Source organism: Fukomys damarensis, unplaced genomic scaffold (genome assembly GCF_012274545.1).
Source record: "Fukomys damarensis isolate Sample0158 unplaced genomic scaffold, DMR_v1.0_HiC HiC_scaffold_4, whole genome shotgun sequence".
Taxonomy (NCBI): Eukaryota; Metazoa; Chordata; class Mammalia; order Rodentia; family Bathyergidae; genus Fukomys; species Fukomys damarensis.
Window position 1 is genome coordinate 53,914,264 of NW_022900916.1, and position 27,906 is coordinate 53,942,169.

Sequence of the window (27,906 nt, forward strand, 5' to 3'; positions counted from 1 at the left end):
TATGCACTGCAAATATGCCCTAATAAATATTAAACTTTTAACTTAAAAACTTCTTAATAAAAATTATTGACTTTTGAGTTGCTTTGGTATATTCCATAAATACAGACATTTACAAGTCAATATGAAAATAAAAACTTTTTCTCTTCTAAAAAGCCAACATTATTATAATAATTCCTTTATTACTGTGGTTAATGATACAACTAATGCAATGGCTATTTCTTATTCATGGGCCCATATGATTTTATCCAAAACCATTTTATTTTTCTGTTTTCTGAGATGAACTCCAAAGTTATATGAAATTTCCTGGTTTTTTTTTTTTTCAATATTGAAATCATCACTGTTAATCCTTTGAAGAACAGACTTCCTCTTGTAATGGGGTATGTGGCTCTTAGAAAGGATAGATATCAGCAAAAGCAAGTCAAGATAGAAAATCCCCCTTATTTTCTCAGTTAAATGAAAAGAAGAAATGCAATCAAACTAAGATGAATCTTGTTCAGGGACAGTGTTGCAAAACTTAGTGTGACTTGGTGGCTGTGTAAACTTTCAGAATGGAGAGAAGCGTATTCCTGATCATCAGCCTGGGCTGACACAGTAACACCCAGATAATGATGGCTAGGAAAGCTTTATTTTATCTCAGAAAAAAATAAACAATTCTTCAGAGATTTTCAAAAACAATTTTAAAGAAGGCCTACTTCTCAACTCATTCCAAAGACTATTACCATGATACTAAAACCTGATGGAATTTTACAAAAACAAAAGAAATCTGAAGAGTGGGAAACAAAATTTAAAAACATAAATGCAAAAGTTCAATAAAACGTTTAAATGAATCAAAATATAGAAAACATTTCATATATCTTGCAGAACTTAGGCTTCTCCCAAGAACACAAGGTTCATTCAAAAGTCAATCTATATAACCTGCCATAGTAAGCAGCTAAAAAGGAAGAACCAAACTGAAAGTGTAAATGAGGACTAAAAGGTATAACAGATAATGTGAAATAGGAGGAAAAGGTGTAAAGGGGAAGGGGAAGATGGAGGGGTAGGGGAAAAGAAAGAAGGGAATGGAATTAATAAGGTGAAAATTTCCAGTGATGAATGCCATTACACTGTATACCTTAGATGTACCAATAAAATTAATTTTAAAAAAATATGATATTCTTTATAGAAAAAAGCATTTACTCAAATTTAATATTTTTTCCTAATAAAAATTCAACAAAAAATGCAAAGAAACTTAACCTGATAAAAGGACATGTACAAAAAACCTACAGGTAAAATTATATATTTAAAGGTAAATGTTTTACCCCTTAACATCTGAAAAAGACAAATTTTAAAAAATTGTCAATAACTACAAAAGGAAAAAACATGCTTGATATAATAAGTACCCAGATCCAACACTTTGTTTTTGTTTTTGTTTTTGTTTTAAGATTTTTTTACCTCTCAAAGGGTAGATAAACTCACCTGATGTAAAACAGAGATGGTGAGGAATTGAATGTAAAACTTCAGGGTGTTGAAACAAAAAAGTCAGGTGCTAGTTAAAAATATAGACAAGGCCATTGCTGCTCCAATGCCAGGAAGATGAGATTTGGGAAAGCGGCTTGGCTCGGACATCAGATCTCCCTCCAGCCTGCCTGGGCCCAGTCCCCCGGGCACCAGATAGCTGTGCCCTCCTCTGCGGGCACTGCCATTGCTTCTCCAGCGCCACAAGGGTAGCTGTGGGGGCAACACTGAGCAACGCCCCCCCAACTCTCAGACCTCCTGATTGTGGCAGTCCTTGCACCCATTTCCCAGAGGTATAGCTGGTTATAAAGGGTAATTTTCTGACCTCCCAAATTTGAACATCTTTAAAGAAAGTGCAAGGGAAACCTGTAGTAGAAATATCTGGAGTTCAAACCTGCAGGAGGTCAGGAAGCTCAATTTGGGCCTTGCAGCCTGAGGTCAGTCTGCGTCATGGGGGTCTGCCATTGGTAGCTGAGATAGGGGGATTTGGTTCTGCATATGGCTGCACATGATGTGTATTATGACAGCAGAGATACAGTCTGAAAGAGGCCCTTCAAAGTCTTTTTTCTCCTTTTCTTTCTTTTCCTCATTCCATTCTGTAAATTTTTTTTCTGTCCTCTTCCACCAACTCGGACTCTTACTCCAACATATTGTCACTCATCTCCCTTTCTGTTTCTGCTCCTACCCTGACTGAGATTTCACTTTTATCATTTTTTTCTTTTTTCTTAATGTTCTTTTTTTCTATCATTGTGCCTCACTCAAGGGTCAGTAGGTTCGAGGGAAAGTGAGCCCCTATTGCTGTTAAGGTGATATATTCTTGGCCTTATATTTTCACTCTGTCTATCCCTTTTGAGTTTAACAGTTTCCTAAAGATTATGTGGTCATTCTGTGTCCTCTGGCTTCACTTGAAACCTTCTCCAGTTCTTCTACTTATCTACTATTCTCATCCTGTCTCTTTCTAGACCCCCATCATAAATGGTAAATATGCTATGTTGAGGAATTTCACTGCAAACATATTTTTGACTACTTCTTGATTTTAATTTAATTCACATGGTTTAAAGGTGATACATTAATGACTACCACAAGTGGTCAATTTGCAAGTTGTGTTTGATCCTATTATGTTGCTGATTGTATTGATTGGGATAAAGGATAGGGATTGATTTAACAAGTTGTTTTCTCTGATATTGTGAAAATTACAATGTCTATGATTCATTAGAGAATCAAAAGGTAAAATGCAACTATATCAGAAAAATTTAATAACCCAGAGACTGAATCAAGGACAACCCAACAGCAAAAATAAAAATGAGAAAACACTTAAGCAAGGCACAGACAGACTTTTAGTTCACCAATGGCAAACAGTACGACAAATGAGGTTGAAAAGTCTGATAGTGAAGAACCAGGACACTCTGTACTTACAGTACAGGAAGTAACAAAACAGATCAATCAAGCTCCAGAAAAATTCAGAACAGAAACAATTTCCCAGATAACCATAGAGATGGAAAGCAAAATGAAAATAATGATTAGAAGCTCTAGAACAGAAACTGACAAAAAAATAGATGAGCTCAGGACCATGATAGAAGCCAAGAAGGCCCAGCATAAGAAAGAAATGGAAACAATGAATATACAACATAGGAAAGAAATGGAATATTAAACAGAATCAAAAAGATACCCAGGAGATTAAAAACTCTATTGAGAGTGTTCAAAACAGAATAAAAGAATGCAAAGATAGAATCTCAGATATAGAAGATAGGATTGCAGTCAGTGACCCTGAAAATAAAGGTCTCTTAGAAAAAATAAGGGATCATGAGAAATTGATCCAACAACTCTTAGATGATGCAAAAAAGAATAACATAAAACTGACAGGAATCAAAGAAGAATCAAGAAAAAATGCAAATGACTTTAAAAAGCTGTTCACATTATTAATGACAGAAAACTCCCCAAACAAAAGAGAAGAATTTGACATGCAGATAAGTGAGGCATATAGGACTCCAACTAGCCATGATCAAAAAAATCTACACCTAGACATATAATAATCAAGATCCCAGAAACCCAACAGAAGAACAAAATCCTACAAGCAGTCAGAGAAAAGAAACAAATCACATGCAAAGGAAAGCCCATTAGAATCACAGTAGACTTTTCAACACAAACTCTCAGGTCAAGGAGAGCCTGGAGTGAAGTATTTCAAGTTCTAAAAGAAAACAGCCTCTAACCTAGACTGATGTATCCTGCAAAACTATCTTTCAAAATGGATGGGGAAATAAGATACTTCCATGACAAAGAACACCTGAGAAACTTCATGAATACCAAACCAGCATGACAAGGAATTCAAAACAATATACTAGAAAAACACAATGAAGATCACAACACTATGAGTCACAAAAGAGAAAATCAAATAGTCATGGCAAGAAATTAAAAGAAGATGGCAAAATGTTAAAAAGAGTCAACAGAAGGACAATAACATATCAGTTATCAGTACATATCAGTTATAACCATTAATGTCAATGGCCTCAATTCACCAATCAAAAGAAATAGACTGGCAGAATGGATTCAGAAGCAAAATGCAAGACTATGTTGTATGCAAGAAACACAACCAGTACAAAAAGAAGCCCATACACTGAAAGTGAAAGGGTGGAAGACAATTCTCCATGTGACAAGAGCCCAGAAAAAAGCAGGGATAGCAATCTTATTCACAGATAAAGTAAATTTCAAATCAAAACTGATTAAGAGAGACAAAGTAGGACACTACATCCTTGTAAAGGGAATGATTCAAGAGGAGGATATGACAATGGTAAACATATATGCACTAAATATTAATGCCTCCAACTATATAACACAAATATTAAGTAACATGAAAAACCAAATAATCACTAATACAATTGTAGTGGGGGATCTAAATATCCCATTTTCACAAATAGACAGATCATCTAGGCAAAAAATCAACAATGAAATACTAGAACTGAACCAAGCTTTTGAATGCAAGTACTTATTAGATTTCTATAGAGTGTTCCACCCCACAAAATCAGAATATACATTCTTTTCAGCTGCACATGGGTCATTCTCCAAGATAGATCAATATTAGCTCAGAGAACAGGTTTGAATAAATACAAAAGAATCAAAGCTTTTCCCTGTATATTATCAGATCACAGTGCAATCAAGCTGGAGATCAATAGCATAAGAAACCATAGGAACTTCACAAACATATGGAAATTGAACAACACTCTCCTGAACAATCAATGGATCACAGAGGACATTAAAGAAGAAATCAGGCAGTATTTACAAACAAACGAAAATGCCAATACAACATACAGGAATCTATGGGACACAATGAAAGCACTTCTATGTGGAAAATTCATAGCACTGAATGCCCACACAAATAAACAACCTAACGATGGCTCTTAGACGCCTAGAAAAACAACAGCAAGAAAAACTCAAAGCTTGAACAAGAGAGGAAATTATAAAGATTAGAGCAGAAATCAATGCAATGGAAACTAAGAAAATGATACGAAAAATAAATGAATGGAAGAGTTGGTTTTTTGAAAAAATAAATAAAATTGATACACCCATAACAAACCTTATCAAAAAACGGAAAGAAAGGGCTCAGATTCATGCAATCAGGAGTGAAAACGGTGAAGTCACAACAGATCCCACGGAAATCCAGAGGATCATTAATACCTACTATGTGAAACTGTACTCTAATAAAATGGAAAACACAGAAGAAATGGACAGATTTCTAGATACTTATGAACTAGCAAAGTTGAACAAAAAAGATAAAAACATTTTAAACACCCCAATTACAATCAGTGAAATTGAAAATGTAATTAAAAACTTACCAACAAAGAAAAGTCCAGGTCCTGGTGGATTCACTGCTGAATTTTACAAGACATTTAGAGAAGAACTACTGCCACTACTCTTCAGACTTTTCAATGACATTGAAAGGGAAGCAATACTTCCAAATTTATTCCTGGAAGCAAGTATCACTTTGAATCACAAAATAGGGAAAGAAGCAAATAAAACAGAGAACTACAGGCCAATCTCCTTAATGAATATGGATGCAAAAATCCTTAATAAGATACTAGCAAACAGAATACTGAGGATCATCAAGAAGATCATACATCCTGACCAAGTCGGATTTATTCCAGGGATGCAAGGATGGTTCAACATACTTAAGTCAATAAATGTAATACACTATATTAATAAAGTCAAGGACAAGAACCACATGATACTCTTGATAGATGCAGAAAAAGCATTTGACAAAACTCAACATCCATTCATGATAAAAACCCTGCAAAAATTGGAATAGATGGTCTATATCTCAACTTAATAAAGGCTATCTATGAAAAACCAACAGCCAATATCATACTAAATGGCCAAAAACTGAAGACCTTCATGTTAAAATTAGGAACAAGACAAGGATTCCCACTATCACCACTTCTCTTCAATATAGTTCTGGAAACATTAGCCATAGCAATTAGACAAGAGAAATAAATTAATGCAATAAAGGTAGGAAGGGAAGAAGTTGAACTGTCATTATTTGCTGATGATATGTTACTCTACATTGAAGACCCCAAAAACTCCACCAAAAGACTTCTAGACTTAAATGACACTTTTAGCAGAGTAGCAGGATACAAGGTCAACACCCAAAAATCAATAGCCTTCTTGTACACAAATAACAGACTCACTGAGAGAGAAATTAGGGAAATAGTTCCTTTCACAATAGCATCCAAAATAAATGAAGTATCGAGGAATCAACCTAACAAAAAGAAACAAAAGACTTCTACACTGAAAACTATAGTACTCTAAAAAAACGAGATCTAAGAGGATATAAGAAAATGGAAAGACATCCCTTGCTCCTGGGTAGGAAGAATCAACATACTGAAAATGACCATACTACCAAAACTGCTATACAGATTCACTGCAATGTCAGTTGAAATTCCAACACTATATTTCACAGAACTAGAAAAAAGAATCCAAAAATTCATTTAAGACCATAAGAGACCTAGAATAGCAAAAGCCATCCCGGGCAACAGACACATGGCAGCAGATATAACAATTCCCAATTTGAAACTATAATACAAAGCCACTGTGATAAAAACAGCATGGCACTGGAAAAGAAACAGACCTGAGAATCAGTGGAACAGACTGGAAGACACAAAAACAACTCCAGATGTACTCAACTACCTCATCTTTGCCAAAGGAGCTGACCAATCCCACTGGAGGAAAGATAGCCTCTTTAATAATAATAAATAATAAATGGTGTTGGAAAAACTGGATCTCAACCTGCCAAAGATTAAAACTAGACCCTTATCTTTCACCATGCACTAAAGTAAAATCTAAGTAGATTAAAGATCTAAATATTAAAACAGTAACACTAAACTTGATGGAAGATAGGCAGAACTCTTGAAGATATTGGCATAGGAAAAGACTTTATGAACAAATCCCCAGTAGCCCAGGAACTAGCAGAAAGTATCAACAACTGGGATCTCATCTTATTGAAAAGCTTCTGCACTTCAAAAGAAACCATCAAAAGAACTAAGAGACAACCTACAATGTGGAAAAATTTTTTTTCCAGCTGCTCCTCAAAGGACTATTATCTAAAATATTTAAAGAACTCAAAACAGTCAGCCCCTCTACATATAAAGACCCAATTCAAAAATGGGCATCTGAAATGAACAGGCATTTCTCAGACAAAGAAGTAAAAGCAGCTAGTAAATATATGAAAAAAATGTGCCACATCACTGGTCTTTTGAGAGATGCAAATGAAAACAGCACTGAGATTTCACCTCACCCCACAAAGAATGACTGCTATCAAGAAATAACACAATAACAAATGCTGGCAAGATTGTAGGGAGAAAGGAACCCTTTTCCATTGTTGGTGGGAGGGCAGACTGGTGCAACCACTATGGAAATTAATGTGGAGATACCTCAAAGAGCTGGGACTAGAGGTTCCATTTGACCCAGCCATCCCTCTGCTGGGTATCTTTCCAAAGGAAATAATAGAATCATATCATAGTGATATATGCACACCTATATTTACAGCAGCACAGTTTTTAATAGCTAAAAGTTGGAAACAGCCCATTTGCCCATCAGTTGGAAAGTCTATAAAGATGTGGGTTTTCTATAAAATGGAATACTACTCAGCCATAAAAAATGAGAAATTAGATTTATTCATAGGAAAATTAATAAATTTTGAGGATATACTCCGAAGTGAAATCAATAAGTCATACATGTGTAAATACTGAATAGTTTCTCTGGTGTAAAAAGCTGTAATAGTTCACAAGATCCTAATGAGATAATTAACAATGTGAAAAAGGAAGAAAGGGGCTAAAGGAGTAGGGAAAGTGGGAAGGGTAGGGGAAAGGGAATAAGAGAAAAGTAAAAAAATGAGAAAATGAAAAAATGGAAATAAAGTGTTTGTAAATGGGGAGGAGAAGAGTGGTGAAGTGAGGGCATGGACAAGGGGGAAAAATGAGAACCAAAGCCTGTCATGTTAAGGTACAAAATCTCAATAATGAATGTAACCTTACTGTATACCTAAAATATACCAATAAAATCAATAAAAAGAAAAACAATAGAAATACAGACAAAAGATACTAAAAAAAAAAGATGACAATTCATAATTCATCCTCAGTGGGCCAGGGGTTAGTTAAGGCTTTTCCAATGTGATGTGTTCCATCTTCATGATTTCTGTCTCTAAAAAGATATAGAAAGGTAAGTAGCAGTGACATTATGTTAAATCAGCTTTTTATCACTGTTGCAAAATAATTGCCACAAACAACTTAGGAGTGCCACCTTCCCACTAATAAAGCATGACTTAACCTCTTACTGCCAGACTCCATCTCCTGTAGTTTCTCACATTTCCCAATATGTAGCACAATTATGGGGACCAAATATTTCACACATGGCCTTGGGGAGACATTTGATATTCAAATCATAACAGAGGGATTTGTAGGCATTTTGGGATCTCAATGATGAAAGAAGGGTTAAAGAAGGAAAAATGGAAACAAAACTTTTTTGTAAATAGGGAGGGAGGAGGGTAGAAAGGAAGGAGGGGGAAAGGGGGAAAAAAAGCAATCAAGTTATATCATGTATAGGTATGAATTCCCAATGATAAATGTGGTCCTAGCGAATACCTAAAATGTACCAATAAATTTAATGAATAAAAAAGAGAAAAAAGTAGGGAAAGGAAAGGCCATAGGTCTAGCTCAGCAGCACATGGTCTGAGTTCTGTTTCTGGTACCAAAAAAAAAAAAAAGTAAGGCACAGTAATTCTCCTACTTTTCCTGCTAATGTATATTTCCAAGGAATCGCTATTTTAGCCTCAACACTAAGTAAAATAAGAGTGCCTCTGTTCCCAGCCCCAAATTGTATCAGGTAATCTTTTTTAATTTGTGTTTTTATTGGTACATGTTTGAAATATATAATAATTACATTTCTTGTGGTATGTACACGTACATAACACCTCTTAATTATTTTTACTGAGCTTCCTCTTCTTCTTTCTGTCTCCCTCCATCTGTGGATCCACTTCCCTTTTGCAAAGATCCATCTCCCTATCTCCTATTATCTATCTTTTACTTTGCACTATAGATATAGATATAGATATGTGTGTATGTGTATGTGTGAGAGAAACTGTGCAATAATTAACCTTGTTTGTCTGATTTGTTTCACTTGTTATGGTTTCAAGGTGCACCCATTTTCCTACAAATAATTCAAGTTCACTCATCTTTATGGCAAAGTAGTGCTCCTTTGTATATAAATGATTCATTTTCTTTATATGGTGGTGAATATATAGGCCACTTCTAACATTTTGGTAACATGGTTGTGTTGCTATAAATATGCATGTAGCACAATAGTACAGTGTGTTTAATGCTTTGGGGAAGATACCTCCAATGGAAGTAGCAAAGAGTCAAATAGAATTTCTAGTTTTAATTTTTTTGAGAATTCTCCATATTTATTTCCATAGTTGTTGCACTATTTTTTTTTACATTCACACCAACAATGTACAGGGATTTTTTTTCCCATAGCCTAGTCACCATTTTTATTATTTGACTGCTTGGTGATAGCTATTTTTTCTGGAGTAAGATGGTAACTCACTGTTGAATTAATTTCCATTCTCTAAATGGCCAGAGATGTTGAACATTTTTTCATGTACTTATTAAACATTTGTGACTTTGAGAAATGTCTATTTCAGTTGCAAAATTTTTAATTGGGTCTTTTGTTTTGTGGGGGTTCAATTGTTTTTGAGTTCTTTATATAGTCAAGGTATTAGTCCTCTGTCTGAGGTATAGCATATTTTCTTTTAGTCTCAATTTCTTTCATTTCCGCTCTGATCTTATAATCTTCTTCCACTATTAGCTTTGGATTTGAATTGTTCATGATTTGCCAGGACCTTAAGATGCAGCATTAGGTCATTTATTTGAGCTTGCTTTGCTTTTCTGACGTGGGCATTCACATCTTGCAATTTTCATTGTTGTGGCAAGTCCTTAGTGTGGTTGTGCTCTCAGTGAGAAGCCAAGGGCTCTAATTAGTGTAAAAAATAATGGCAAGAATGAGACACAAGGGAAAATTCATTCGGGAACCAGTTTTTCACCTTGTGTGCTCACAGCATTAAAATTATCTGATACCAGGGCAGTGGCCCTGCGAGAACTTCACCAGACTCTAGTTTCCTGAGTAAAGTGCAATTATTGACCTTAAACACCTACAGGCCCTACTTAGAGGAGTGCCTGCTTCTACTAGCCTGTTCTCACCTGCCCTCAGAAGAAAAGAGCTGAAACCAAGGCTGGGAATGATGGGTACCAATCTTGGAGTCATAATCAAATCGCATTGGTGGTATTCTTCCTTCTTCAAATCCCACTGTACTCCTCATTTTTTGAAATGCAACCCAGACCTGATAGCCTTCTTTTGAAAATGTAGATCACTCTTCTTACCTGTTTTTTCACCTGCTCTAAATTTCTTATCTAATACTAATACTAATAACTTCACCTGAAAATTTCTTCCTCCCAGAGATTGGCCAGTCATCTACTGCAGTCACACTGATAAAAAAAAAATGAATTCTTTCTCCATTTCTTGTATTTCTTTCTTGTATTCTTTTCTTTGTCCCATCAATCTAGGTGCAGCGTTCTTTAAACTTGTTCTTAGGGAGTTATACAGAAAAGGAAAAAAAGGATATAATTCTTGGATCTTGAAAGCCATCACAGATATAAATATTTTAAAACCATGACTTTGAATTCCAAGAGTCAATCCAAAATACATATAAGAGTTTTTTGTTGTTGTTTTCTTTTCATTTCATACCTCTCAAAGCTAACTTCTTAAAGTATATACATTAAACAATAAAATACAGAAGGGATGCAAATTAATGTAAGAGCTGATTTTTCTTGAACAGTAGATAATGTTGGTTGGCTAATGGAGCAAATAGTAGATAGCATGAAGAACAATGGATAAATGGTAGTGTGAGTTTCCACACAGGGAACTTATAATTACACAAACAAACACACACATACACACATTCCGCCCACTGCAATGGAAGCAGAGAATACACTGAAATTACACTGATATTTAGAGTGATTTGAACATGTACCAACATGATCCTGCAGTCAGGAGCAGAAATGATGGCAAATACAGTCCCAGGATAAAGGAATCGAGGCAGCTTCCTGAGGTGCTGTAACTATCACAGACCCCAGTGACAGGTTCTGATCTCCTTCTCAGGGCTACAATGAATCATTGAAAGAAAATTTCAATGACAAAATTAAATAGACAGAGAAATGGGGAGCCAAGATGACAAATGCAGCCAAGGCTGAACAAGCAAAGGCCCTGGCCCCAAACACCAGAGCTGTTGATATTTATCGGTGACACCATAGTTATATTGAGGTAAAGGGACTATGTGAGAGGACATGTAGTTGCTGTGAACACCTTACTGATGCAGGCAAGTCTTGTAAAGGAAAAGACAAAGCACTCTTGAAATAGGAATGGAACAGAGAAAAAAATTAACCTTGTCTTTTAAGAAAGAAAGCTTTAACTCTGGGAACAAATTTGGATGAGTCAGTCTGGCCTCAGCCCTTAGGCTTCAGCCAGACTCACCTCTATAAATAAACCAATTGTGGGGCTAACTCTTCACAGCCTGCGCTGCTTACAGCCTGCTTTGGGCACAATCAATAAGGTGGTTCCCTACAGTAATCAGAAAGAGGTACTTTCTGGACACCCAGGATGAGCCCAGTAATGACTCAAAGAAGGCAGAAAAACATAAGGGGCCCCATAGTTGTGACAAAGGGATTTTATTAGCAATGGTGATGTAGGCAGTCCGAGACTGTGTTGGATTGCAAACAACAGCAGCAGATGATGGAGGGGTAGATGCCAGCTTCAAAAGCACAAAGTTTAAGATGGACACAGGACACTGAAAACCAGGTACTCATTTCCAAACCCCAACCTAAGGATGCTCTGGTGAAGTCCAAGCTCTTTGCAATCTAAATATAACTCCAGAGAAGGGAGGAAGAAACAAAAATTCTAAGTACTGGAGATGATGTAAAGACCACTGAACTTTGTTCAGCTTGCCTGAGAATTTCATTTTTCAAGCAGAATTTGCCCAAAACACATAAAGTTCAGTTATAATACAACAACAAAAGTAACTCACTTCTGTGTACCTGAGTGTGTGGACATCCTTTTTTGCATAAATTTCTGTTTTACTATTCCCATTCAATCTTTCTCTCTAAACTAAATCTCCGTCCCATCCCCAGCTCCGTCTGTGTTTTTGGCACATTCTACCCTCAGACTTTGAGTCAGCTCCTTCTTGTCATTCTAGACGCACGGCTGCCATGTTACATTGGCAAATGGAAGTGCGTAAACAAAGCTACTAGTTATGTAAGTTAGCCACAAACACACTTCTCACACAGCCTGCTGTTATGTCCGCTGGCTTCCATTTGTTTTCAATTTTAAGGATTTTTAAACATTGATTTGCCTTTTCCTGTTGAATATTGTCAAAGGCATTGATTCAAAATCAGAGCTAAGGTGGATCAAGTGTTTTTTTGTTACAAAGCAGCTTAATTGTTTGCATTGTTTGAGCTGCAGGCCAAAAACAGAAAGAAAAATATTGCATATGAATCTATTGTTTTTAAAAATTTGCCATTAGTCTTTCTTTGCATTGAATTCAACTGGAAATCACTTAAATTTCAAGACTCTCTGTTATTCCTACAATTGTTTCACTTTCTCAATTTGATTATTAATATTTCTAGTCAAGTTATTTTTATGTCCCAGAAGTTTTCATATCTTAGAGCAATGTTCTTAATTGAGATAAGCGGAAGACAGGCTTTGTGGCCCCTGCCCCTTTAAATCCAGTAGCCTGTATTGTTAAGGGAAGTTAGGAAAGAATCGAAATGAAGGATTCTCAGGTAGACTGATTTCAGGAAGGCGTACGTAATAGAAACTGAACTGAAATTCGACTTCTCTTATAACTGTTAATGCTTATGCCTGCCTCAGGGTATTGTACTCCACTTTAAAGACCAATACTATATATCATTGCATTGGTGGGGATAGAGCGCGATTAAGATAAAGTCCCTGACCTTAGAAAATTCTACTCAAGTCTGCAGATACAGAGCACACAGAGCATTTCCTTTAAAAATAAAGGAAATAAAAACTTCATCAAGGAAGATCTTTCAAGTAGGTGTAAGTGCCACAAGTGTTTAAAAAGGAGAAACGGGGTAGTCAATAAAAATTCTCCACAACTGAGACCTGAAAGATATAAAAGGGACAGCACACGGAAAAGTTCCAGGCAGAAAGAAACCAAGTACTAAGGTTCTAAGTCATAAAAGAATGTTATTTTTTAAAAAAGGAGAGCAATAGGCAGTGAATATTGGGGAATAAACATCAGGCATGGGTTTCCAGGCCATATTCATGACATGGAAGTTTATTCTAAGTGTACAGGGAAGCCATAAAGGGTTTGGAGCACAACAGTGGCACCGTCTAACTGTGTTCTTCAAAGCCTAGATTGTAAAGAAAGGATTCTGAAGGGCACAACGACGAGGATGCTGTTGTAGCGCTCCCCTCCCTTTCCTGTCATGCGATAATGCAGAAGGAATGAACTCCTAAGATGTAACTCCTTTATCCTGGACTTCGAAACTGCCAGAACTGTGAGGAAAAATATTCTACCACAAATTACCCACCTCAGGTATGCTGTCATCGCAGCATAAATTAGGCTGCTTCCAGGTTTTAAAAAGTGAGTTGGTTTTTTGAAGGCTTTTGTGGCATTCAGAGCAACAGGAGAGGAGATTATGGCTATATTTATACCTAAGACCAGAATAGAAAGACATTAATGATGGATTTTTTTTGAGAATTGTGCATTACATGTACTGGCCACTTGATCTGTATGCAGTATAACTTGCAAAAAGCACAGAAAAAACTTAGCACAAGATGATAGAGTAAGGTAAAGTAAAATAGTCAATTCTGGGGTTATGATGAGGACTCTTAGCTGCCCTAAATATCTCATCTATAAATTGAAATGGTGGGATTTAATTATCCCTTTCAATAACTTTTTATGAACTGTAACATGTTTTATTTATTTTATTCAAAGCCAAAATTGCTGTATAATTTCATTTCCCTAATGGAAATAAATCATCTCTCTATGTCTAATTACGTTCATTCAGTTTATAAAAAGATGAAAGCTATTAAAAAAATAAATCTGTACTCACGAGTCAGCATAATATAAGAAAGTACATAGACCTTAAGTTACCAAAAGCCTTAAGATTACAATTGTTAAAAAGTTGGATTGTACAGCATGGCACAAAGGATAAATGTGAAATGAAAAGCAGAAAAAAACACATTTTAAATGAGTAAAATGCTTTAATTGATATATCCTGTTCTTAAATTCTGCTGAATAAATAGCACATAGAAAGCACAGTATACAAATAGTAACAAAGAATGAAACTATTTTTTGTCATCATACAACTTTGAGATCTAAACAGGTGTGGAAAGTATTGGGCAAGCTACAGAGTTCTGAGAGTGTGATGTACCATTACCTACTAAGTGCTTCCAGAAGAAAGAGGGACAGCAGATTTGAAAAACATTTGCATAACAACAACCATTGAATTAAATGACTTTCAACAAAGAACAATAATTTCAAGTTACATTCAATATGCAGAAAAGGTTTCCATGAAAGAACTATGTTTAGGAATATCAGCATTCAGTTGAGGGAAAGCTACTCAGCAAAGTAGAGAACCCAAAATATTTTGCAATATCATGTCTGTCCATTGCTTGAACACAACGACTTCCCAAAGGGGCCACAGAAATAAATGCAAAATACAAAACAATACTGATCACGCATAAAAGGCTGAATACAAATGAGTTCCCATGTCTGTATGTTCAAATCCAGTTATCATTTCTGCATGACAACCCAGTGATGACTAAGTCACAGCATGTAAAAATGTGAACTAACTTCAGCCTTCTTACCAAATGTTCTTTCTTCGGATCTTATTGGAAGACAGTCCATTTACCCAATTTCCTGAGCGCAGACTCAGAGCATCCATAGATGTTCCCCCTGTTCTCCATCTTCTCCCAATTCTATTAATTCCGTGCTAGTGTCCAGGCATTCTTTTTAATCTGTATGCAAATGATACGAGAGAGAGTCTCATCAATCTCTTGATAAGGTCACTGTAACAATCTGTTAATTGATCTCTATGTCTCTACTGTTTCTCACTTCAATCTATCTCCCCATTGCTCTAAAGTAATCTTTCCAAAACATAAATCTGATCACATCAGTTCTTCGATAAACATCCTTCAGAAGATTCTTGTTACCAGCTAGTATAAAATCCAAATACTTAGCATGACCTGTACTGCTCTTGACTGGTCTGGCTTCTATCTTCACCATAATCTTCCTGTACCCATTATTTTCTAGCTATCCCCTGCTCCTCTTTTAGAATCTAATTCAATAACTGAGTTCTTTGAAAATTTATTTGTGGTACCCTCGCCTGAATCATTTCTTTAAACACAACACCTTGTAGTTCTTTCTTCAAGGAGTTTTCCCTTACACCCACCATATAAAGGCACCAAGAAAGTTTTAATGTTAGAGAAAGCTGCAGTAGCATAAATTTTTTGGATTGTTATCTTAATTACTTTCCTCATTGCTGGGACAAAATACCAGAAACCTACAACTTAAAGGAATTGATGTTTATTTTGGTGCACTATTTGTGGGGGAGTCCGTCCATAGACTGCTAGCTCCAAGGCAGAAAGACCACTGGGCGGGCCTGGGCAGATGACGGCTGCTCATGGCGTGGTGGACAGAAAGCAGAGAGAGCAGGGAGGAGTCTAGAAGGGAGAGGAGCTCACGCTATACCCTGAGTGACCTGCTTTTCTGTCCACACCCCACCTCCTAATCCCGCATAATCCAATCACCTTTCAAAAGCCCTGCCTATGAGTCCATGAGGCTCTCGGGAGACATCTAGCTATCAACCGTAACAATTACCAACATAAATGAATCCTCATGCGGTACACCAGAAAGCCAGTATTTTATCTCCAAAACAACTGTGCTCATGAAGGGCCGGTCCCCCTGTCATCTTGCAGAGGTCAAGAGAACCAAATGCCAGGGTGACAAAGCATTTCTGAACACACAGGGCAGTCCTGGAGCTGAAGCAGTTATTACAGCCTTCTAAAACTTCTTTTTTTTCTGAGCTTTCCTTCCTTATCAAATTAAAATGTATCTTTCCTCATTACTAGACTCCTCCAAGCCAATGTGGTTTTGACTTCTTCTGTAGCACACCCACTACAGAGTGGCTCATACTCCATTATTGCTACGGTGAGTATTAGTACGCCATTCTCCATGAGCCATGGGCCACTGTGTTTCTACTATTTGGGCAAAAACATTGACAGCATTGGCTCCCACTCTTTTTTCCAAGGGTGCTGGTAAGGCAATCTACATTAGAATAGAGAAGGTATCTCCTCCAGAAAAAAAAAGAGGGGAAATTTTTTCTCAATGTATCTTAGTAATAAGATAATTTCACCCACCAACGTGTAGATTAGGCAACTTTGTTAGCATTCTTCTTTAGTACACTGGGATTTTCCTAAGATTGAGGCTTCCCAATGTGGTAAAACTCATGGTATGCACCTCTGTCTGGGCCCCTTTCCATCACTCCTGTGGAACTTGGTGGAACTGGGAAGAAACCCATGGGAATAAGAAACTTATAATGTCTGCTATTTTTTGTTTGTTTGTTTTGTACCAGGATCAAACTCAGGACCTTGCACTTGCGAGGCAGCATGGCACCACTGTGCCAAAACCCGTCCCTGTCTGCTTTTTTTTTTCTTTTTTCTCCAAACTGAAAAGCTTATGTCTTCTGCTAGCATCTACCAAGCAACAACAGGATCATTCATAAAGCATTAAAGTGCAGTGAAATCTCAGACTTTCATCATCTTGATAGTATACAGTGTGTGTGTGTGTGTGTGTGTGTGTGTGTGTGTGTAACTTGTCTGGCTTCTTCTGACCATAATCTCATTAAGAGTAAGAATTGTATCTAATCCATTCAGGTACATCCAAGTGCTAATCTAATTAAATCTTAGCTGAATAAAAAATGTGACAAGGTAGGTAGTTAAGAAAAGGAAAAGGAGCCAGGAAAAACCTAGTACACATTTTGTATCAGTTCTTCTCAATCAGTTAAATTCATGTAGTTTTTCATTAAGTTAAATTCATACTATTGTCACATGTTTGAAAAAAAAAGTATTGTGCATATTTGCTCTTCACATGACAGTCGGAACCTGCACCCCGACTCTGGTATTGCTGTTTTATCTTTATATTTTATGTTTACTATGCATACTTCGGTTAGAAAATCCATCAGTTACGAGTACGTACACTTTAACAGAAATAATATAAATGTTTTCAAGGGGCTTTACTTGGGTGAAAATCTGAGGTTAGGTATAATCAGTGGTAGGAATGAGATGACCTTTCTTGCTACAGTGGCTTGGTTTGATTCAAGAGGAAGTGGGGAAAATTCTTCACTCCAACATAGCACTAAATGCCACAAAATTACACAGGAAAATCAAAAGTCTCATGGAAAATAAAGAACCTGTATATGGTTATCATCTTCTCCACCGTGAAACAATTATCACGTTAAAGTTCAAAAATACATAATTATGTGTTCTTGCAATAAGAAACAAATGAGAGCTCCCGGCTAAAAATTTCCCAGAAGAAAGAAGGCAATCGGGCCTGTGCTCCGGATGGAAGCTGTTGCTTCTATACTCCATTTGGTTAGTTCGCAAACATACCCTGTTCATTCTTTTTTTCTTTCTTTCTTTCTTTTTTTTTTGTACCAGGGATTAAACTCAGTGTGCCTTGTACTTGCAAAGCAGGCAGCAGCAGCACTGAGCTAAATCCCCAGCCTCTCTGCTCATTCTTGCACTATGACTACACCTGGAGAAACGACTCTACATCAAGAACTGACTGAGAGAACATTTGCACAATTAAACCACCATATTTAATACCTATTGGGGCCCATGTAGTTTTGCCCTGGGCCTCTCCCTTCTAAAGGCTACAGTGATGAAAGAAATATCCTACTTTTCACTGAGAGGATTTTTGTCACTAGATGAGGATCCAAAGAAGTGGGTTATTCGTTGGTGACACCGAAGGGATCAGCAAAGGACATGTAAAGGACTAGGAGAAACAGAAAGATTAACCAAGCCAAGCTCTGTGATTCTCCTGGGGCTCTTGAGACTGATTTCAGAGACTGAAGGAAAGTGGTAAACCTGGAGGTCCTTGATTGGTTTTATTTTTCAGATGAAGCTGTCCGGGTGTCAGCTTCAGTAGTGTCTACTTGAAAGGTCTTATTTCTATTTTCTCTAGAATAACTGACTCATGGTTATGTGTTAGCATCTCTGGGGAGTCTCAGAAAAAAAATTGGGCCGAGGAACTTGCTGGTAGACTGGGTGAAATTTTAAAGTCATTGAAATTTGGTCGTAAATATAAATGCAATTCCATTTCATCCACAAGCTTGTGAAGTAGAGGGTACATTTGGTAACAAAAATATCAAAGTACAAAAGATAAATTTCAGAGGAAAAGTTTACAGCTTGTCCTCTGCAGGACAGACTTTCTATGAGGCTCTTTCATCACAGTTAGGTAAATGAGGGCTCTGGCAGTGCAGTGACTCAGAGATAACAAATAAAGTCATAACATCAATATCCTCAAATGTTTGGGGATATATGTGAGACCGTAAATATTAAATGTTGGGAAGGGATCTGACCTGCCCTTCAAGTCCAGCCAACTGGCTTCCCTCCATTACCCAGTGTCCTCTAAGGTGACTGGAATGAAAACAAACCAAAACTCTCAAGGAGCAATGCTCTGTTGTACTTCAGACAGGGTTATTCATTTAGAGAAGATTTTTGTTGCGATTGTTTTTATTTCATTTTTGTAAAGACAAAATTAATTGTTTTTGCTCTGTAAGAACAGTTAGCCTCGACGGCAGGCAGATTTTACAGTATAAGGGACTCTGAGCATTTCTATCCGTGGAAGCCTTCTAACATCTCCCATTGCCATGACGGAAAGGCCTGAACAGCTTAAAGCTTTCATGGCATGATGGACAGGAAGCAGAGAGCGAAGCGAGGAACCCAGGAAAGAGAGGAGCCCTGGCCGCGCCACCCAGTGGCCTGCCTCTTCTGCCCAGACCCCACTTGTTGCCATTGCTGGATAAATTTCAACAATTCATTTCTCCAAAGACAGGCTTTGTTTGTGGGACCATTTACTATGCAGGGTCTACTGGTTAGTAATATAGTGAAGGAACTTCGTTTATCACTCTTTCCAATATATTAAGGGTTTATTTGTAACAATCAAAAATATGAGGAATAAGTCAAGAACATGGAAAACGGAGCTCGATGTTACTTGATATTTTCATAAAAGTAAAAGGAAAGCAGAAAAAGTAAAGAAAAAAGTAAAGCAGTTCCAGAGATTTGACCTGTAATCTGACTATAACAACTAGGTGCAGAATCTAAATGACTTTCTAAAGTGTGAAACTTCATGCCCTTTCCCATGCATCTCTCACAATTGTGTTAGATGACAGCCGCTTAGGGGACTCTCCAAACCCTGCTTGACTGTGCACTATTTGATAGAAGAACGATGTCATCTTAATACATTAAAATGGAAATCCCACCAAGAGGTAAAATTTGATATTCCCCTAGCATGCATGATTAATATCTCTGACTATTTTTCTTAAGTTCAAAGAGCTATTATTAGAAAATTGCAGTACTGTGAGGATAAGTGTGGCAGATGGCATATAGGAGTGAGTGGTGTGCAATTTACAGTAAACAAATTCTTTATATTTGACGGGTCATGGGGAGAACTAAAACAGTCTCCGGTTCAATCAGGGAATATGCAAGAAAACACTGACATGCAGATTCACTAATTACAGTGAAATGTGTTAAAAAGCTACAATTATCCCAATGGATGGAATTTTTTCCCGTGAAGATTAGAAAAAACAACCAGGCATCATGGGCTGGCAGCAGGATGCCATTTGTAAATGTGCCCAGGATCAGTTGACACCTGTTCAGAGAAGAGGTTCAAGTCTTCAGGGCCTCCTTTGTTTCCTCTCGTGATAGATACACTCTATGATGGTGAGTGTGATGTGCATTCTTCAACTGCATAACAAAATATATGAGGAAAAACTGGAGCAGACATTTCTTTCTGTCTTCAAAAGGAAAGGATGGTAAATCAGTGGGGAATGATTCCTACAATGCGCATTAGATCTGCTATCAAATTAACATTTCTAGTATAGCAGAATTCAATTTCTATCACTATAAAATGGGAGAAGCGAACATAGTACAAGTGTAAGAAAAACTTTTTTCAAAAATAGTTGTTTGATTATACACTGAACTATAGCTATGAAAATTTATCAGATTTCCAAACAGAAGTACAATAGTACCAGGTGCCTCATTTCACAAACTCACTTCTCTCCAGGATTCTAGTTAAAAACCAAACTGGATGAGAACTAAATTAAATTTCCCCATTAGGTCAATATTGAACCTAACCACTGAACTTATGTTCCAGCAAGTTTAGTGTTTCTGTTTTAATATTTAGATCTTTAATCCACTTGGATTTTAATTAAGTGCATGGTGAAAGACCTCCAACCTAGACTGCTGTATTCTGCAAAACTCTCTTTCAAAATGGATGGGGAAATAAGATACTTCCATGACAAAGAACACCTGAGAAACTTCATGAATAGCAAACCAGCACTACAAGGAATTCTAAACAATATCCTAGAAAAACACAATGAAGGTCACAACACCATGAGACCCAACAGACCAAATCAAATAGACAAGGCAAGAAACTAAAAGGACAGGGCAAAAAATTAATGAGTCAACAAAAGGACAATAACATGGCAATAATAAGTCAGTACATATCAGTTATACCCATCAATATCAATGGCCTCAATTCACCAATCAAGAGAAATAGACTGGCAGAATAAATTAAGAAGCAAAATCCAACAATATGTTGTATACAAGAAACACACCTAGTTCAAAAATAAGCCCATAGACTGAAACTGAAAGGGTAGAAGACAATTCTCCATGTGACAGGAGCACAGAAAAAAGCAGAGGTAACAATCCTATTCACAGACAAATAAATTTCAAACCAAAACTGATTAAAAGAGACAAAGAAGGCCACTACATCCTTGTAAAGGGTACAGTTCAAGAGGAAGAGATGATAATCATAAACATATATGCACCAAATATTAATTCCCCCAACTATATAAAATAAATGTTAAGAAACATGAAAAAACAAGTAAGCACTAATACAATTGTAGTGGGGGAGTCTAAATACCCCACTTTCACAAATAGACAGATCATCTAGGCAAAAAATCTACAACAAAATACTAGAACTGAACCAAGCTTTTGAATGCATGGACTTAATAGCCATCCCACAAAATCAGAATATACATTCTTTTTGGCTGCACATGGGTCATTCTACAAGATAGACCACATACTAGCTCTCAGAACAGGTTTGAATACATGCCATAGATCTGATAGTTTGATTTAGAATCTGGGAGGTAAGGGAGTATTCAGAATTCATTCCATCAACACTAGCAATAAAGGCAGCAGCTGCATCCATTTCCCAAGGATAGCAATAATGGCAGGGCTTTAGCATTATTGCTGTAGTCCGTGTTGAACACTGAGGCAGTTCCAATAGAGATACGCACTGTCAGCAATCTTGAGACAAGATTGTCTTTCTGTCCTGATGGACAAGTTCTGCAGAATGATTTGGACTTTAACTATGTCGACTCCACTTCCAGTTGTCCAACAGTTCCAGAGATTGTGGATCACTGAATAATCTTTTAAAACTCTTACTTTTGATGAATTCATAGGCAGTTTTACAGTTTGGAAGTAAGAATTCTGACGAATACCTCCTTCAGTTACCACTATCGTAGTTTGTACCAGTATAATACACTCTCCTATCAGTTTAAAGCAACTCTTTTCAGGTCTATCCACAGTCTTACAGAGATCGTCCCCTTCCCTTTTGATCCCACAGAAAGTTCCTAGGTCTGCATAGTCCGGTAGACCAGCCACTAGTCACAGTCGGCTACTGAGGTGCAATTATTCTGAATTGAGATATGCTGTGTGAAACACATGATGAATGTCAAAGACTAAATAAAATCTAAAATTAATGAACAATGTATTTAATGATATTTTATATTAATTACAAGTTGAAATGATATTTTGGAAAAATTGGGATAACTAAAATATATTATTAAATGAATTTTCCCTGTTTCTTTTTTAATACAGCTACTATAAAATTTATATTACATATGTAGTTGGCATTGTATTTCTTTTGGAAAAGCATATTAGGGAGAAAATGTTCATGCATTTATATATCATTATTAGGTTAACCATAATTCAAATAATTAGTTTTATAAAACAATAAAAATCCTCATTTTCCACAATGTAACTTTAAAATGAATTATTCTTATTACCAAAAGAAGAAAAGGAGTTAATGTATATTAAGTGCCCAAGTGCCAGGCATAGTAATATGCAATTTGCATACACTATTTCATTTTGTTTTTATTTTCCTACTATGAAGAAGCTTTCAGAAAGAGGATATATATAAACAAGAACATATATTAAGAAATAAGGTAGGTTTCCCAAGATTCTATAGTTATCTGTTAGCTTTTCTGTCAGTGGGTCAAAATACCCAGCACCTAAAACTTAAAGGAGAAGTTTATTTTGGCTCATGACTTTGAAGGATTTAGTCAAAGATTATTGGCTCCAAGGAAGAAAAGTTATGGAAGAAGGGCACGGCAGAGGACAGCAGCTCACCCCATGCCAGCCAGTAAACAAAGAGAGAAGGGAAGAGACGGAAACAAGAATGCACCCTCCCAAGACATGACTCCACTAATCTACCTCATCTGGTTAAATTGCAAACACATGAGACTCTGGGGGAACATTTTTAGGTCTAAACTATAACATTCTGCAACGACTCCCAAGAGGAACATGCTCGTCTCATCAGGCAAAGTGCATTTAGTCTACCTCCAAGACTTGGCCACAATCTTAACTGTTCAAGCACTTGAAAAGTCCAAGCGCAAAGCCTCAGGGCAAACTCTTAACTATGAGCCCCTGTGAAAATCAAAACCAAAATTAAATACTTCCAAAGTACAGTAGCACTAGATAAATATTCCCATTCCAAAAGGGAGGAGCGGTGGGATAGAAAGGAATCATACCAAAGCCAGACTGAAACCCAGCAGGGAAAACATTAAATCTTAGCTCCATATCCAGAACCCGAGCCAAACTGTAGTGATATGTGTGCTCTGAAGAGTTCAGGCAACTCTGTCTCCATGTCCTTGCTTGTTATAGCCCCCATGGTCTCTTCCTTGGGCTCTGTGCTTGATGCATGTGGTTTTCTTCAGTAGATATTCCATATTCCTGCAACCTCCAACTTCCTGGCATCATCAGTGCACCTTCTGCTTCACTCAAAGTTTCATGCACCACCATCTCAGGTTCTTTTGGTAGTGACTGTAACCCTGTCACATATTTTTACCTGGTCTTCTAGGCTTTCTTCTGGAATCTGCGTGGAAGCTTCAGTGACTGTATAACTTTGGCATTCTGCATGCCTGAAAAACTAACACCACATGAATGAAGCCAAGCTCTGTCATTGGCTTGAATGGTAACCTGGCTTACTTGGATGATGGCTGCAGCAGATTCAGAGCATCTGGATAGCTAAGCATTATGAAATAAATTTGACTATTCCTTAGACACTTCTGGAGCAAGGGCCTCAAAGATTCTTTTCTTTGAGTCTACAGGGAGTGGAGCCTGGACAAATCCTGAGACATCATCAAGTCATCTTTTCTATTGCCCTGATACAAAGCACTTGGCTTCTTTTTAATGCTGTACTATTCAGCAACAATGCCTTCCTGGGGCCTAGCCATGCAGGCACATCCTTTTTGGGGTGTTTGTTTGTTTTGTGTTGTGTTGCATTGTTTTTTGAGACTATGTAGTTGAGACTGACCTGGAACTCACTATGTAGCCCAGGCTGGTCTCAAACTCACAATGATCCTCCTGCCTCAGCCTCCTGAATGCTGGGGTTACAGGTGTGTGCCACCATGCCCGGCCTGGCACATCCTTCTTGATGAAACAACACTTTTCATATCATCCACCTCTGTTCTTTTCTCCTGATTCTCACAGTAGACCTGGTTAAAAATACCCAGCCTTACTCATGCGACACTGAAACATAGGACTGTTTTAAAATTTCCTCCACTACTACATCAATTAGTCCATTTAAAAGCCTCCTGCATAGTCTCAGAACATGGGCAAAATGTAGACAAATTTTCTACCAGAGTGTAACACGTATAGCTTCTAGCGCATCTACCAGAGGAACTCTTCCTCCCGACTGAAACCTCCTGAGCCTGGCCTTTACTATCTGCACTCCTAAGAGCATTCTGGTCTTCCCAGAAGAATCACCCATCAAGCCCTCCTCACAACATTATAAGGCTTCCTTAACCTATCTCTTCAGACCTTTCTAATCTTGTCCTGAAAACAAGTTCTAAAGGTTTTAAACCATGCAGTCATGTATAGTCACAGCAATGACCCACCTCCTGGTATCCGTTTTCTGTGTTAGCCAGTTTCCCAACTGGTAAGACAAAATTCCCAAGATCCATAACACAAAGAAGGAAACGTTCCTTTTGACTCATGGTTTTAAAGGATTTAGTCTATGTTTGGAAAACCTAAGGCAGAAAAGCCATAGTAGAGGACTGGTGTTCACTTTTCACAACCAGGAAGCACAGAGAGAGAAAGGAACTAGGGAAAAGAATACTCTTCTGGATCCCCAGTGACCTTCTTCTCCAACCAGTCCAACCCTTTGAATGTATGACACTCTGGAGGAACATTTTATATCTAGACCATAGCAATCTACAATTTGACAAAAATATACCTGGAACACAGACTAACTTGTGTTCCAAGAACTCTTTTCCAGTTACCTATGTGGTGACTTACCCCTCCCTACTGCCTTCCCCCTATTAACTGTTCAGAGGAAAGCTTCCAAAATAAATCTACATCCTCTGCAACAGAAACTCTTTGTTTTTATCTGTACATTACACTATATATTACATCATCCTCATTTTTCTATTTCTAAAAATTGGATATTTCTCCTAAATTGTTTCATGGCTTACTATTTCATATTTTCCAAGTCCAACAACTAATATGAATTTAAACTTGTTGGAGTGGGACACTTTTAACCAATACAATTTCTGAATCAAAAGTAATTTTTGCTGGATGTAGTAAGTCTGAAATCTCAGCACCCTAGGAAGGTGGGAACATCATAAGTTTGACACCAGCCTTGACAACTTAGTGACAATGGGACTGTGTCTCAAAATAAACATTTTTAAAAGGTTGAAGATACAGCTCAGTGCAAAGGTCCTAAATACCATAAAAACTAATTCTCTATTTCCCCTTTTAGGTCTGCATTCTCACCCCCAGTCGAATTTAGATCTATTTTAAAACACTGAGATTGTAAACATCCTATTTCAATTAATGAGTATTTGGTCCATATTCATATTGAACCCTTTGAACAAGTATAGGCAATGCCTATATTTTCTATATCAAGATTATGTATAGGTAATCAAATAGCTCACTATGTGGAAGGCTTTTTAAATATATGTTGTGATGAATTTAAATTTCCAGGATGTTTTGACAATGTATGGGGACATCTGGAAAGACTAGTCTTTTCTTTTCTTTTTTTGTATAGTAGATTGAGCCCAGGGTTTTCACACTGAGCTGTGTCCTCACCCTTTTTTATTTATTTATTTTTTAATTTTTATTTTTTGTGGTACCAGGGATAGAACTCGAGTCCTTGTGCTTGCGAGGTAGGCCACCGAACTGCTGAGCTAAATCCCTGGCCCCCTTTTTTATTTTTTATTTCATGATTCGGGACTCACAACATTTCCTAGGTGGGACACAAACTTGCTATCCTCCTGCCTCTCCCTCCCAAATGCTAAAATTATAGGCAGTACTACCAGTCCAGAAAGATAGCTTTTTTATTCATAGGTAGCAGAATATCCAGAGTATTTGAACACATAGATAAATTCCAGGAAAAAAAATCTAATGCCCCTATTTATAGGTACAAAATAAACATGCAAATTATGTGCATTAATTTAGTTTTCATAACAGATTATTTTCCCCAAAATCTGGTTCTTTTACAGCCACTGAACATTTGACAATTGTAGATATTTAACCAAAATAATATTATCCTTGTTACTCACTTAGGTGAGTAGAAGCTATAAGAGCTTGTACTACCAAGGCTCTATTGAAATGCTCCATTAACAAAAATTGTCATAACTTGAGTACCATAACTTTCATATCTAAGGGGACTGCAATGCTTTTTGGAATAATAAAATCAATGTATTAAATTCTCCTAAGCAGCTTCATTTTAGCATTTTAAATTTTAATTAGATATCTAAGGATGTCTAAAATAAATATACTCAAAGAAATGGCAAGAGAAAAGTATCATGATCTTGTCTGGAGAAGACCACAGAGCAACTGTGAAATTGAGAATAACAGAAAAGCTGACTTCAAATGCAGGAATATTTACTGTGAACTGAAGTGACTGGAGGAGGTTAAGACAGGGCTTAGTGAATGGAAGCAAAGAGACCCTCAAAGGTAAAATATAAGGAGGCAGGAAAGGGAATTTCATTTCCAAGATAACTGGAAGGTAACATGGGTTGGAGAACAATGTAAAAGAAATAACAGGGAAATGATATAGAATCCTTTTCTATAGTTTATACTGTAAAAGTCTTGAATATCAGGCTAAAGATTTCGGAGACCATCCTATTGGCTATGAGCCACTGCTAAAGAATTTTATAAATGAAAACATACTGGTTTGGTAGAATTGTGTACTCATGAGATGCACGTGAGAAGAAAGGGACATCAGACAGGATGAAGCAAGCACTGACAAAGGGGTCGCTCTGGGTAAGTCCAGATTGGAACCAAGGTCCCAAGCCTGGAAATTGAAGGAGAGGGCTTTGCATATTAATAAAAATACAGATACATGGATATTACAATAAAAAGCCAATTTGAAAGAATATAATGCTAAGTTCCCTTGATTCCCAATTCACGCAATTCCCAAGACTTCCACCTCATCGATGCGGCAAAAAGGATTGTGGCACTTGAATTTTCTGATTTGCTCAATTTACCAAATTCATCAAGTACATTAGAGCACTATGGACATTAAAAATGCTTATTATTCATTAGAATTCTTTATTGTTTGCACTATTTATGTTGGTTTATATAATTTGCTATGAAATAATTATTTAAAAATAACCACAGAAGTATTCTAAGTATTTGAGCAAATCAGCATATGCTTACAGAAACAGACTAGTGAAGCTGTTTGTCCTTAGAGGATACACAACACCTTAAATATTTCTTGTTTTATTATTTTTGAACTCTGATCTTTTGGAATTCATCACATGATTAAGCATTATACAATCTCTCACAAGTATGATCCACCTTGATCTTGCCTTATCATTTATTTGTTTGTTTGGAAACAGACATCTCACTGTATTGTCCAAGCTGGTCTCAAAATTGTGGACTCAAATGATCCCAGTCCCTCTGTCTTCCAGAAATTAGGATTACAGTGTGTACCAACACACGCAGGCTTGCATGATTTTAAAAAGTGTTATCAGTAGTTTTCAAAAGCTCTATTTTCATTTTATATCACATTTATATAATGCACACAAACACAGAAAATGAAAGACCCAATAGTACATACACTCACATAAAAATTTTGGATTCCCATATATATTTTATGTTGACCAAGATTGTTGAGTTCTCTCGAATTGTTTCAAACACATGATCCAACAATAAGAAATATATAAGTACTTGGATTTTCCAGGAATTTAGCTTAGTGGCACTGCCACCTGACTCACAAGTACAAGGTCCAGCTTTCAATCCCTTATACCAAAAAAAAAAAAAAAAAAAAAA

The 27,906-nt window shown here is 36.9% G+C and overlaps 1 protein-coding gene across 1 annotated transcript in view; it reads right to left on the reverse strand.

Annotated features, from left to right (window-relative positions):
- Window positions 1–14,421: 14,421 nt before the first annotated feature.
- Window positions 14,422–27,906, reverse strand: part of Phf14 (PHD finger protein 14) — a 278,273-nt gene continuing 264,788 nt past the window's right edge. The window contains exon 18 of the mRNA XM_010610531.2: window positions 14,422–15,075. Coding sequence (XP_010608833.1) covers window positions 15,040–15,075 — 36 coding nt within the window. The 3' untranslated portion in view covers window positions 14,422–15,039. The remainder of the gene's footprint in view (window positions 15,076–27,906) is intronic.